Raw genomic sequence first — 13,025 nt, 5'->3', positions numbered from 1 at the left:
TCCGGTGCCCAGACCAGGACTAGAACCCGGTGTGCCGGCGCCGCAGGAGGAGGATTAGCCTAGTGAGCCATGGCGCCAGCAGAGGCTCACACTCTTTTTGGCTTCTATTATATTATATTCATCACTGTCATTTCATTTATGAATGATGGTGGTAATAGCACCTGCATATCCAATCCTTTCTCCAAGGCTCAGTTAACAACCTGTGCTGTTTCTCAGATGAAGAATAGTTACCTATGAATGAAAGCATGGATTTGCTCCAAATTCTGCATGCCTATAGACTTGACTCCTGTAAGGACTAAGGAAAATTTCATGTTCCCCCATAGGTCCTAAGTGTGGTAACTCTTCCAAGGATCTTCCGTTGGATACTGAGTACAAATGACCAGAGATTGATCACAGGCCATTCTGTTACAGGCACAGCATCTGTTGCTGTGGCAGGGATCCTAGCTGCTCTGAGAATCACCAAGAACAAGCTCTCTAATCACGTATTTGTTTTCCAAGGTGCTGGTGAGGTAGGTGCCATCATGGGGTTCCTTCTGTTGTCCCAGCGGGAAAATAAGTAGAGAAGTATCAACCAAGGGATAGGTGCTAATGTGTGAAGAAGTAAAACACTGCAATCCCTGCAGCTTCCTGAACCCCAAAATTTGGATGTCTCAAGAGCAAGGACTCAACTGAGTCTCCTGGGAGCAGGGAGTTGGGGAAAAGAATGACTTCTTTCATTTAGCACCTGATAAATGCCACATAGCTATTTGCCTTGTGTCTGAACATTGTCTTTATGGTATCTTCCAGGCAGCTATGGGCATTGCACATCTCCTTGTCATGGCCCTAGAGAAAGAAGGTGTACCCAAGGCAGAGGCCACAAGGAAGATCTGGATGGTGGACTCCAAGGGGTTGATTGTCAAGGTACTGCCAGTCAGGAGACCTGGAGGTTTCCTGACACCTACAGCTCCAACAAATCAGACTTGAAGAAGTTTCTAAGGGGCAAACTGTTCAGACAGAATAAAGAAAAAGAGGGCAATGGCCTAAGTCCCAAAGCAAATATCCCAAAAAAACTTTAATTGCCCTTGAACAGAAGTTTTGAATCTCTGTGTGTATGCCTCTTTTCAGTCTTATTTCCCACCACTTCCTGCCTTGTACTAACCTCCATACTGAATCTTAATTCTTCAGAAGGCTTATGCTCTCTATCCCATATCTTTGCACATTTTGTTCTTCTACCTGAAATAATCTTTCTCCTTCCATGTGCCCACTCCAAACCCTTAATATCTTCCCAGTTTTCTCCTTATCTTCTTTTAAAAATTTTTACTTCTTTCATTTTTCTTATTTCAGAATAGTGTTAAATTTACAAGACAAAAATCATGAGGTAGGAATACAAAGAGTTCCCATTTATCCCTCACCCCAATTCTCCTATTAACATTTCATATTAATATCTTTGTCACAATTAATGAATCACACCCAGCTTCCACTATTTATTATTTGTTTCATATTCTTATTAAAAGCAAATGTTACCTCCTCTGAGAAGCTTTCTCTGTGTATCTGGGTCACAATTAATTTCCTACATCTGTATTCACGTAGGCCTCCCCTCCTTATGTTACACTCTCCACTTTGTAGGGCAGTTTCCCCTTACCTGCCTGTTTCCTTACGAGGTTACATACTGTAGTCTCAGTGTCAGTACCTAGCACATGGTAAGCACACAACTAATGTGTGAAGTATGAGTAAGAGAATGGATGAGAGTGAAATAGTCCAACTTCTGAATAGAATGTGGTGAGGGACACAACTGGCTGACCCCCTTCCTTGGTACTTTATTCAGCATGCCATGATTTAATTCTCATAATTCCATTAACACAGAAAGTTAGTGGGAAATGGGGAACAATGGTAGAGATGGAAACAGGGAAGTACATGGGGTCATTGATCAAGAATAGCAGAGGCCTTCAACAGAAACTGGCCTTTCTTTTGCTCCACAGGTACATAGGTTCCTGCTGTTAAGATCTTGGACCTAAAGATTCCTTTTCCTACCCCAGACCATTCCAGGGCACAGTCCCAACAAGTATAAGTTGTCAGAGGCATCACTATTTATTCCCTTCTACCCATCTTTCCATATTCATTTTTCTCACCCCGCCAGCTCATCTCTTCCCAAGTTGCTCCCAAATCTGAAATCTTCACTCTGGTTCTCATGAGGTCAGATGAGGATTCATCAGAAACACCTGTACCCAGTTACTAGCACTCACGCCAGTCTGCCACCCACTGACTTCTGTTTGAATAATGGAAGAAAGCTGGAGCTGTTTGGGCACAGCTGACCATTCTAAGCCTGTCCTGGATCTCAATTTAGTATCATTCACAGGGAGGTTAATGACTTTTGTAAAATACATTCAAATTAGCTCAGACGCCCCATTTCTCAACTAAGCCTAGTATGGGATGCCTTGGGACCAAGGGACTTAATGAGGCATTTCCTGAGACCCTTTCTGACCAGGCCTAGGAGACCTTATCCCCAATAGCTCAAAGAAATTCTTTATTAATTCTCCCTATGTAGTTTGGATTAAGTGAACATACACACACACACCCCCCTTTGGTTTCACCTTAGGTTTTACCAGGAAATCTGACCCAGAGGACGAGCCCTAAGGCTTCTTCTGATTTCTTAAGACTAAAGCAGGCCCATCAGGGAATGTTCTTGGAGTTTCCAAATGCATCCATTCCCTTGCCCAACTGGCCCTTACCACTATAGCTGCTTCGTATTCCTTCTTTTCCCACAGGGGAGGAGCCACCTCAACCATGAGAAGGAGATGTTTGCCCAAGACCATCCTGAAGTGAACTCCCTAGAGGAGGTGGTGAGGCTAGTGAAGCCTACAGCCATCATAGGTAGGAGCAGGAAGGCAACCCACTGCCTCGACCACTTAACCCTCTTGACTTGCAGATGGAGAGATGGGACTCAGCCCAAGGAAACACAGCTCTGTCCCCTATCCCTTGTCCTTTTCAATGCCAGAAACTTCTGATGAATGACTACTCTATAAAAACCATAGAACTAAGGCACTAAAGTTGGGGTTTGGTGGTGCAGAATTATACAAAGCAATTGAAAAGCACGGGGCTAACCAACTTGATATGAGCACTTCTGCCCTAAGGCAAGACCCTGGTGTCTCTCCCCAACTGGGGAACCGGGCCACTCTCGGTGCCAATGCGTAGGATTCCTTCCCAGATGCATCTAAACTGACAGGTTACTGAAGAGGGCCAGTGGTACCTTAGGAATGAACAGGAGGTCTTCACTCAAGCAAGAAGACCCTTTTCCCTTGTGCTCCCTCAGTCCCTATGGCAGATGCCATCCCCAAGATTCTTGAGTTGTTCATAGTGTACCTGATTCCCCCTACCTGCAGAGGAATGGGTTGTTTATACAGAGCAGGCATCCCCACTACCCACGCTTTTCCCTGTAGGTGTTGCTGCCATCGCAGGAGCCTTCACGGAGCAGATTCTGAGGGACATGGCCTCCTTCCACGAGCGCCCTATCATCTTTGCCCTGAGCAACCCCACCAGCAAAGCCGAGTGCACAGCTGAGAAGTGCTACCGGGTCACAGAGGTCAGAGGGGAGTCCTTCCTTCCCCTGGCTGAAAGGATACAATAACAATAACTATGAATAACCCTATAAAGCTGAAAAAAATTCCCATATCACTGATGAGCCGACTGATGTTCAGAAAGATTAAGTAACTTGCTCAAGGTCACAGAGCTAGTAAAAAGTGGAACTGGTCCTCAAACTCAGGTCTGATTCAAAAACCCATGCTCCCACTATTATGCTATACTGTCAGGATTCCCACTAAGTAGAAAAGAGCTTTGGCCAGAACCCAGGACCTGAGGCACTTGTAGACTCCAGGCCATTTTAATTGCTGTCATGTCCTGGGTTGGCCTGCTCAGGAGGTGACATGTGAAAAAGCTACCATAACTCTATCAGCATCCAGTACTTTCTTAACTCTCAGTAACTCAGGTGGGGGCTGAGCTTTCTGGTCAAATAAACAAGAATGCTTTGAGTACCTGCCATGTTCTCAGCTCAATGCTGGCAGTTGGGAGAGGATGAAGTAGGGCCCAAAATTTGGGAGATAAGGCTGGACCACCATTGTTGCATGCTAAAGCAGTCTCCAAGCTCCATCTCTGGTTTTCTTCCTGCCTCCAGGGCCGAGGAATCTTTGCCAGTGGTAGTCCTTTTAAGAGCGTGACTCTGGAAGATGGCAAGACCTTCATTCCCGGGCAGGGAAACAATGCCTATGTGTTCCCCGGAGTGGCACTGGGAGTCATCGCCGGCGGGATCCGGCACATTCCAGATGAGATCTTCCTCCTGACAGCAGAGGTATTACCGTCCCTGCTCCTTCAAATGTTTCCAGTAAGGCCTGTGTGTCGTCAACACCAGCACCCCTCCTTTCACTTCTACCCACCTACCCCTAAGCCTGGCAGTGGATTCCCAAAGTCCTTGAACCACAAGTATCTCTCAAAATCACCTTGAGGCTTGGCCTTTCCAATTACATACGAGGTTTTTGAAGAAGTATGGAGAATAGTAAGGAGGTATCACCAGTGAGGGACATATCTCATACTGCCCCTGCCTCCAAGCAGTGCCATCTAGATGCTGAGACAGAGGGGATGCCATAAAAACACCTGAAAATGGGGGATATGGACCATGACAGGTGTTAGCGTCTTCCAGCCACAGGCCTCAGCCACCTCACTAGGGAAACTGACTGCAGTAAGCACCACTAGGACAGTCTTCTGTAAGGGAGTGGGGCGGGGAGGGTGGTGGTTTGTATGCCTGGTTTTGCCTACTGTGATCCTGAGCACCAGTATGTGGGAGGAGTTAGGATGTACCAGTTCCAAGAATCTTGTTAGAAAATCTCTCAAAAGAGTTCTATCCTGGGCCCAGTAGTGAAAGAATTCATTAAGAATGACAGTCTATGAAGCAGGTGTTTGGTGTAGTGGTTAAGATACTGCTCGGATGCCCACATCCCTTGGTGTGTCTGTGTTTGAGTCCCATCTATGCTCATGATTCAAACTTCCTACATATGCACACCCTGGGGAGCAGCAGGTGATGGCTCAAGTAAGTGGTTCACTGCCATGTACTCAGGAGACCTGTATTCAGTTCCAGGCTCCTGGCTTTAGCCTGGCCCAACTATTGCTGTTGGGATCATTTGGGGAAATGAACCAGTGAATGGGAGATCTCTGTCTATAGGTCTCCTTCTCTCTCTCTCTGCTTTCAAACATAAAAAATTATTAAAAAGTAAAGAATGACAGCCCACATTCATAATAATGGTTATTAATAACAGTTACTATGGCTGACATTATCAAGTGTTTACTAAGTGTCAGGCACTTGACATTTATCCTCATTCAGGAAACCTAGGCATAGAAATGTCTCTGTTGGGAGGTTAAGCTAATAATAGCTATACACAAATGTTCAACAGATTTATACCCTATGAGTTCCAAAGTCTCTCCTGAGACTTCTAACATCCTTTTGTATTTCCTCCTTGAAGAGCCTGAAAACAATGAGACATGGGATTGGCTTCCATGCCTCCCTGTCTGGATTCACTTCTGTGAGTCCCACAGTGGGCTGCCTCATGTTCCAAGTCCCATCTTACTATGCCTAGTCTTTGAGCACTGCTTCTGCAAGGCCATGCAAGTAATGTGCCCTGAAGTCATCTCAGCCACCCCCAATGCACACTAATTATGACTCAGTGCATGTTGCCTATTATGTGTTTGTGTTTCTTCTCATTGATATAATGAGTGTCCTTGTCCTTTGACTGTAGACAGAGCTGTTTGAAACACCCACTGGATGGGAAGAACCATTTCTTTCTTGAAATCAACACAAAAGCAAATTTTCCTGCTGTGCAGAAACACAATTGCTAGAGTCCTTCCTGTGTAACCCCATGAGACATCCATATGCCCATCCCCAGAGAGTTCATCTCCATCATTTCACAAACAATGTCCATAAATTAAAGAGGAACCCTCCTCAACCTATTTATCGAGCACCTTCTTTGAGCTGAATAAGGCCCCTTACCTTTAGGAGCTCACTGGCCTTTGAAGGCCTGGTAAGTTACATTTCTGAAAAGGGTACTCTTAATTAAGACAGCTTAAGTTGAATTTTATTTTCCTTTGGAAAATTAATTTAGGCATTAGGATATTGACATGCACTATCTCATTTCACCTGAACAACACTGTAAAATAGCTATTTTTGCATAGCCCCATGTTACAGGCAGTAAAGTAAAGCACAGAGACTTTAAGTAACTTGCCCAGGGTCCCTGGGCTTGTGAATGTCAGTGACTGGAAGATCCCAGCAATCTGATTCTATGCTGCAGCAGAGTATTTCCAATGTCCAACATGTAAGAAGTGGCCACACAGACTGTGATCTAACAGTTCATACAATAACTTTTCTAGATGTAGATCTAGCCCTGGAAATGCTGCTTCTCTCTTATCAATCCATATTCTATTCCTCCACAAAGAGAACCCTTCAATATATAGATCAGGTCAAGTCTCTTTCCTCATTCAGGTTTCTGTGTGGCTCCTTGGTCCTTATGGGATAAAGTCCAAACTCTACCACAGCTCCCATACATGGTATGGCATCGCCATTTCTCCTTTCCTCTCCAGCCTCACTTTTAGGCTCTCCCTACTATTAGCCCATCCAATGTGCTATTTTCAGTCTTGCATCCATGCTCTGTCTTGCTCTGTCACTTCCACACATTTGTGTATGCTATTTCCTTTCCCCTTTTCAAGTAATTCATATTTTATCCTTCAGCTATCAGTCCGTGATACTACTTCTGGGAAACCTTTCCTGTACATGGTAGACAAGACCTTGCCTTCTCCTATGCCTTTAAGTCCCCATCTCTCCACAGTCACCCACTGTGTTATAATTTCTCTTGCTAACTGTCCACTGACACCAGTCTCCATGGGGGAAAAGTCAATGACTTCTTCACTATAGATCCTCAGCACCTAGCACAGAGCCCAGCATATCACAGAGTTCAGTGATATTTGAGTGTATGAATGGAAAGGACAGATGAGAAGATGAGAACATGGAAAGGAGGCAGAGGGGAAGAGCCCCCACTTACCCACCAACTCTGAGGCAAGACCAACTCCTTTGCCTTGTCACTTCTGGGACACACAGTTCCCAGCTTTCTCCAAGCTTAAATTAGACACCAGAAGATTGGTTGGGAGTAGACTCAGAGCCACCACATGAAATAGGCTGATGTGCAAGGCTGACTGAGCACCAGCACCTAAGGCTGGAGGATGAGGCTCAACTCCCAAAGGTAGGTTCTGAATCTGGGGGAGAAGCTGTAGGAGGTTCTGTTCCCAGGAAGGTGTTCTTGGCGCACTTATTTAGATAAGTCATCAGATATATCTACTCGCTGGAGAAAAGGCATTCCTTGGATTGGAATCAAGGCTGGAAGGCAGAGCTGAAGGAGCCCTGAACACAGAAAACATCACCTATCCAGGCCTCCAAGATGGTTAAAAGCATGCAGAGGAGGCTATAATCCAGGAAGGGGCAAAGGGTTCCCAGTGCAACAGCCCAGAGGAGATCCCATGATCTTTGCTTTCCAGGCCACAGGTTTATTAATTTTGCTCGTAGTGATTCCCCCCTTAGAATTCAGAGAGCCTCATGTTGTTTTAAACCTCAGCCAGTCTCACATTATAGAAAGAGTGTATCCTTGCTTAGGCCCAAGCATTGCACTCTCCTGGGGATAAGAGATGGCAAAGTGGGGACCATACGGCTTGACTACACATATGGGGCAGAGGGTGCAGGGTAATGGGTTGGGCTTGTTCTGGGAAGGCAGCAACTTGTTCCTTCTGGTTTTCTCTTTCTTTCTCCAGCAAATTGCCCAGGAGGTCTCTGAGCACCATCTGTCCCAGGGGAGATTGTACCCACCCCTCAGCACCATCCGAGATGTGTCTCTGAGAATTGCCATCAAAGTAAGGGGCACCCTACCACTGCAATATGGGTAGTGAGGTGCAACATATTCTCTGCCTGTGACCGTAGGAGGAATAAGGGGTTGGCAACTGTGGAGACATCTTGAGCTCCTTGGGCTACATTGCATGCAACCCAAAGACTGGATGGCAAATTCCTGCCTACAACTTGAGCCCATCAAAGTCTGTTGTCTTAAGGACTGGAATGTGGGTAGAACTTTTTAACATGAATCATAAGTGCCCATTCATTAGAAAAGTCAGCTAGCACAGTATCATGGAAAGAGCCCAGGTTTTGAAATCCCTGGTCTGCCAATCTGCAGTGGCAACTTTGGCCCAATCACTTCATTTCCTTTTAAGCCTCCTCTCCCAGAGTGCTGGAAGAGATTAAAAGAGAATAGTGAGAGAGATGTACACCCAGTGACATCCTGGCCAGAATAGATGGTCATTCTTCCCTTTCTCTCAGAATTGCAGAGTCATGAGATGATCAGATTCATGGAATAGTCCAACTTATAAGACTATGCAGAGGTTATGGATTTAAAATAATCAAATACTAGCCCAACACTGATAACTGTTGAAGCTGGATAATTAGTACATGAGAGTTTATTATACCATTATTTCTTTTAGTGTGTGTTTTACACTTTCAATGATAACTTTTATAAATAATTTCACAAAATACATTGTGTAATAATACACTCCCATGAGTTGTTCAGAGCAGGATTGAGAATTAGCTTGCAAGATAAACTGTCCAGGTCATAGCTCAGTTTTTCCCTGTCTAGGTCCTTCCTTTTGGGGATATTTAGATTCATTCTTTCCTAAAGCCATGTCTAATACCCAGAGAATACCCCTAATATCCCTGAGCCTGCTCATTCAATTCATTTCTCATACTCAGGAGGTGAAAAAAATACCAGGTACTAGATCCTTTTAGCTGCCATCCAATTGTATCCTTTCATTACTCCACTGAAAGGTTTTATTATCCTTGCTTTACAAATGAAGAAACAAGGATAATGTCACCCACAGAGGATCCACAAGTAGTTGGAAGCAGGGAGAACTTAAGATTGAGACCTCTTGACCCTGGCACAGTATATGTTACATTGTAATATCACAGTGTTGCCTGTAAAGGAAAAAAGCTTAAAATCCTTCTTATCCAGTGGCTTTGTGGGTCATGACTCATGAGAGGGAGGCATCTGATTCCTCAAAGGGTATTGCCTTCTCCAGGATCCCAAGCAGAGATGTTTAGGCAGGTCCCTCTTAGATCCACTTCCTCAGAAAACATGTTTTGTCTCTAGGTCCTCAACTATGCGTACAAACACAACCTGGCCTCCTACTACCCAGAGCCCAAGGACAAGGAGGCTTTTGTGAGATCCCTGGTCTACACTCCAGACTATGACTCCTTCACGCTGGACAGCTACACTTGGCCCAAGGAAGCCATGAGTGTTCAGACAGTCTGATGTAGTTTCAAGGGATGCTGTGGAGTTGATGAAGACCAGAGTAACACCCACAATACAAATTTGTTCCAAAATGGTCATCTTTGTTGTGTGCTTTTTTTTCTTTGAACATTGATTCATTAGTTGCAAAGTATTGGCCAGGCCTTCTGAGAAATACAGAATCCTATCTTTACGGAGCTCAGGGTCTGGAAGAGGACATTGGACAACTCATTTTGCCATAAGGGAGAAAGTGGTAAGTCTATATAGGAAGTACAGAAGGAAGAGGTTAGTTCCTGTGAGGACATAGAGAAGGCTTCAGAGGGAGTACTGTTTGCAAGGAGTCCCAAGAGCGAAGGAGGAAGGGAATGGTGGGGAAGAACAGAACTGTGAACACAGCCTGTAGCCAGAAAGCCTATATAGCCCACCTATCAGAGAAGTCAGTTCCTGTCAGAGGAACACATAGCCTTCAACATCTGGCAGGGTATGAAGGCTGAGTGGCAGGAGACAGCTCTCCAGTCAGGAATGGTCACTTCCTCATGTGCTACTGAATCTCAGACATTCTTTTTTAGTTATTACTAAATGGAAAACCAAGGAAATGTGGCAGGGAGGATCAGCATGCAAAGGAGAGAGAAGGGACAGGCAAGGAAGTGATGAGTACCATAGAGAGTTCTTAGGAAAATTTAATTTCATCCTCTGGCTTTGAAACACACTTTGCCTTTCATCCTTCACTCACTCACTGGAGTATTTGAGTGACCCAGAGAAACTTTCTTACAGACATGATCTATTTTATAAGACCCATTCTATAATGACCCATTCTGGGTGTTTTGTAGATCAAGTTCAGCAAAAATCTTCACTCCCTCATGCCAGCAGATCCCACAACATAAAAGATTGGAGTGCGGAAAAAGCTTTCAGCCTCCTGCAAAAATGCTGTGGAGTTGCTAAGACCTATTGGGATGGTAGCTTCTGATCTCTGGGGTATAATTCTGCTGAAAATTCAATCTCAGTAGCTCTTATCACAGCTACTTCCTTGGTGCTCAAGCACATCCTAGAATATCCCAAGAAAATATCTCTCCTCTATAATCCTTGGGCTCACAGAGCCAAGAAATTATTAAGATGATTTGAAGAATGAAGTGACAATTTAAACACCAGGGAATGTTTTACGCTATCTTTTTTGTGTCGTGTCCTTCAACTTCCTATGTACCTCCACTGCCCTTCTGCCATGATTTGTCCCCTAAGAGTTCACATGCTAGAACCTTGGTCCCCATTGTGGTATGGCAGTGATAGCATAGTTGAACCTTTAAGAGGTAGGGTCTAGCAGGTAGTAATTAGGTCATTAGGAAGCATCACCCTTGAAAGGTATTTATGTAGTTATCAAGGGTCTCTGCTGCATTCCCATGAGAGTGGGTTGTTAAAAGACAGAGTCTGACCCCTTGACTGGATCTGGCTTCCTCTCTTGTGATATGATCCCTTCCTCCAGAATGTGCTTCCACCATGATATCATCTGCCATGCTGCGATATAGCCAGATGGGCTCTCACCAGAGACCAAACAGATGAGACCACCTGATCTGGGATTTTCAGCCTCCAAATCTGTAAGCTTAATAAACCTCTCTTCCTTATAAAGGTATCCAGCTTTGGGTATTTTGTACAACAAAAGAAAACAGACTGGGGGCCAGCATGGTGACGTAGCAGGTAAAGTCATCACCTGCAGTGCCAGCATCCCATATGGGTGCCAGTTTGAGTCCCAGCTGCTCCACTTCCAATCCAGTTCTTTGCTCTGGCCTGGGAAAGCAGTGCAAGATGGCCCAAGTCATTGGGCCCCTGAAGCTACTTGGAAGACCAAGAAGAAGCTCCTGGCTCCTGGCTTCAGATTGGCCCAGCTCTAGCCATTGCAGCCATTTGGAGAGCGAATCAGAGGATAGAAAACCTCGCTCTCCCTCTCTTTCTCTCTCTCTCTCTCTCTCTCTCTCTCTCTATCTCTCTACTCTCTGTAACTCTGCCTTTCAAGTAAATAAATAAATCTTTTAAAAAATAGAAAAGAAGGGCCGGCACCGTGGCTTAACAGGCTAATCCTCTGCCATGCAGCGCCGGCACACCGGGTTCTAGTCCCAGTTGGGGCGCCGGATTCTATCCCGGTTGCCCCTCTTCCAGGCCAGCTCTCTGCTATGACCTGGGAAGGCAGTGGAGGATGGCCCAAGTCTTTGGGCCCTGCACCTACATGGGAGACCAGGAGAAGCACCTGGCTCCTGGTTTCGGATCAGCACGATGTGCCGGCCACAGTGGCCATTGGAGGGTGAACCAACAGCAAAAAGGAAGACCTTTCTCTCTCTCTCTCTCTCTCTCTCTCTCTCTCACTATCCACTCTGCCTGTCAAAAAAAAAAAAAATAGAAAAGAAGAACACAGACTAACACAACTTCCTTTATAATCAATGTAATGGAAAACAATAGAGAAAATTAATGAAACAAAAATAAGTTCCTTGAAAAGGTCAACTAAATTAACAAACTTTAGGTATACTGCCCAAGACATTTTTAAAAGTACATTTACAAATATAGAACAACTCAAATACTTCCTGCCAGCACCAAGTATATGCACATTCAAACCTGTGTCCTTACACATGCTTAGGCTTTCTATCTGTGAAGGCCTTCCCTCCCATTCCCCACCCTTTGCCAGTTAAATTTCAATTGACCACAGCACTCTGTCTGGAGACATCATTCATCCTTGGAGTTCAAGTGCAGTTGGGTCTATGAAGTCTTTCTTACTCACCTAGGAAGAGTTAATAATTATAAATCAATAACAGAAAAAATAGAAGGGCAAGTGCTGTGGCACAGAAGATCAGGCCACCACTTGGGACACCTCCATCCCATGTGGGAGTGTTGGTTTTGGTCCCAGCTTCTCTGCTTCCGGTTCAGCTCCCTGCCAATGCATCTTGTGAGGCATCAGATGATCATTCAAGAACTTGAGTTCCAGCCACCCATTTGGAAGACCCAGATGCAGCTCCTGTCTCCTGACTTTGTCCTGACTCAGCCTCGACATACATTTGAGAGAGTGAACCAGCAGATGGAAGATAGCATTTACTCCCTCTCCCCCCTTTCAAATAAAAATACATACACATTTTTAAAAGTACATTTATAAATACAGAACATCTCAAAATACCTGGAAATTTAATATATTTCTAAGCAATCCATGGAACAAAGAAGAAATTACATGTCAAATTATAAATGTTGAACTAAAACTAAAACTAAAAGCAATACATATCAAAATTAATGGGATATAATTAAAGCAGCATTAAGAAATGTTATAACTTTAAATGTTGTGACAGCCAACCAAATAAAGTAGATTGCTCCCCACCATGATGTGACTGGGTCTCATCTAATCAATTGAAGGCCTGAATAGATTTTTCAAAAAACTGACCTTCTCCAAAGTAAAAGAGAAATCTTCCTTATAGGTTTCGAACTGAGGTATCAGAGATCAAATTTTTTTAAAATATTTATTTATTTATAAGACAAAGTTACAGAGAGAGAGAGGGAGAGGCAGAGAGGAGGAGCTCTTCCATTTGCTGGTTAACTCCCCAAATGACTACAATGGCTAGGGCTGGGCCAGGCCAAAATCAAGAGTCAAGAACTTCAACCAGGGGGCCGGTAGTGCTGGGAGCTGCTCTGGCCAGGGGGTTCGGCTGCATTTCTGTGAGCGCAGCT

The 13,025-nt window shown here is 44.6% G+C and overlaps 1 protein-coding gene across 2 annotated transcripts in view; it reads left to right on the top strand.

The window, feature by feature from the left end:
• ME3 (malic enzyme 3) overlaps positions 1-9,427 on the top strand; it is a 196,315-nt gene extending 186,888 nt beyond the window's left edge. For both annotated transcript variants that reach the window (XM_062196842.1, XM_062196843.1), the window contains 7 exons: positions 412-509; positions 787-900; positions 2,745-2,850; positions 3,417-3,559; positions 4,148-4,321; positions 7,816-7,914; positions 9,195-9,427. In XM_062196842.1, coding sequence (XP_062052826.1) covers positions 412-509; positions 787-900; positions 2,745-2,850; positions 3,417-3,559; positions 4,148-4,321; positions 7,816-7,914; positions 9,195-9,356 — 896 coding nt within the window. In that variant the 3' untranslated portion in view covers positions 9,357-9,427. The remainder of the gene's footprint in view (positions 1-411; positions 510-786; positions 901-2,744; positions 2,851-3,416; positions 3,560-4,147; positions 4,322-7,815; positions 7,915-9,194) is intronic.
• The last annotated feature ends 3,598 nt before the right edge of the window (positions 9,428-13,025 follow it).

This window comes from Lepus europaeus, chromosome 7, assembly GCF_033115175.1.
Source record: "Lepus europaeus isolate LE1 chromosome 7, mLepTim1.pri, whole genome shotgun sequence".
In the NCBI taxonomy this organism is placed as follows: Eukaryota; Metazoa; Chordata; class Mammalia; order Lagomorpha; family Leporidae; genus Lepus; species Lepus europaeus.
Note: the sequence above shows the minus strand (reverse complement) of the source record. Positions and strands in the feature narration are given on the sequence as shown.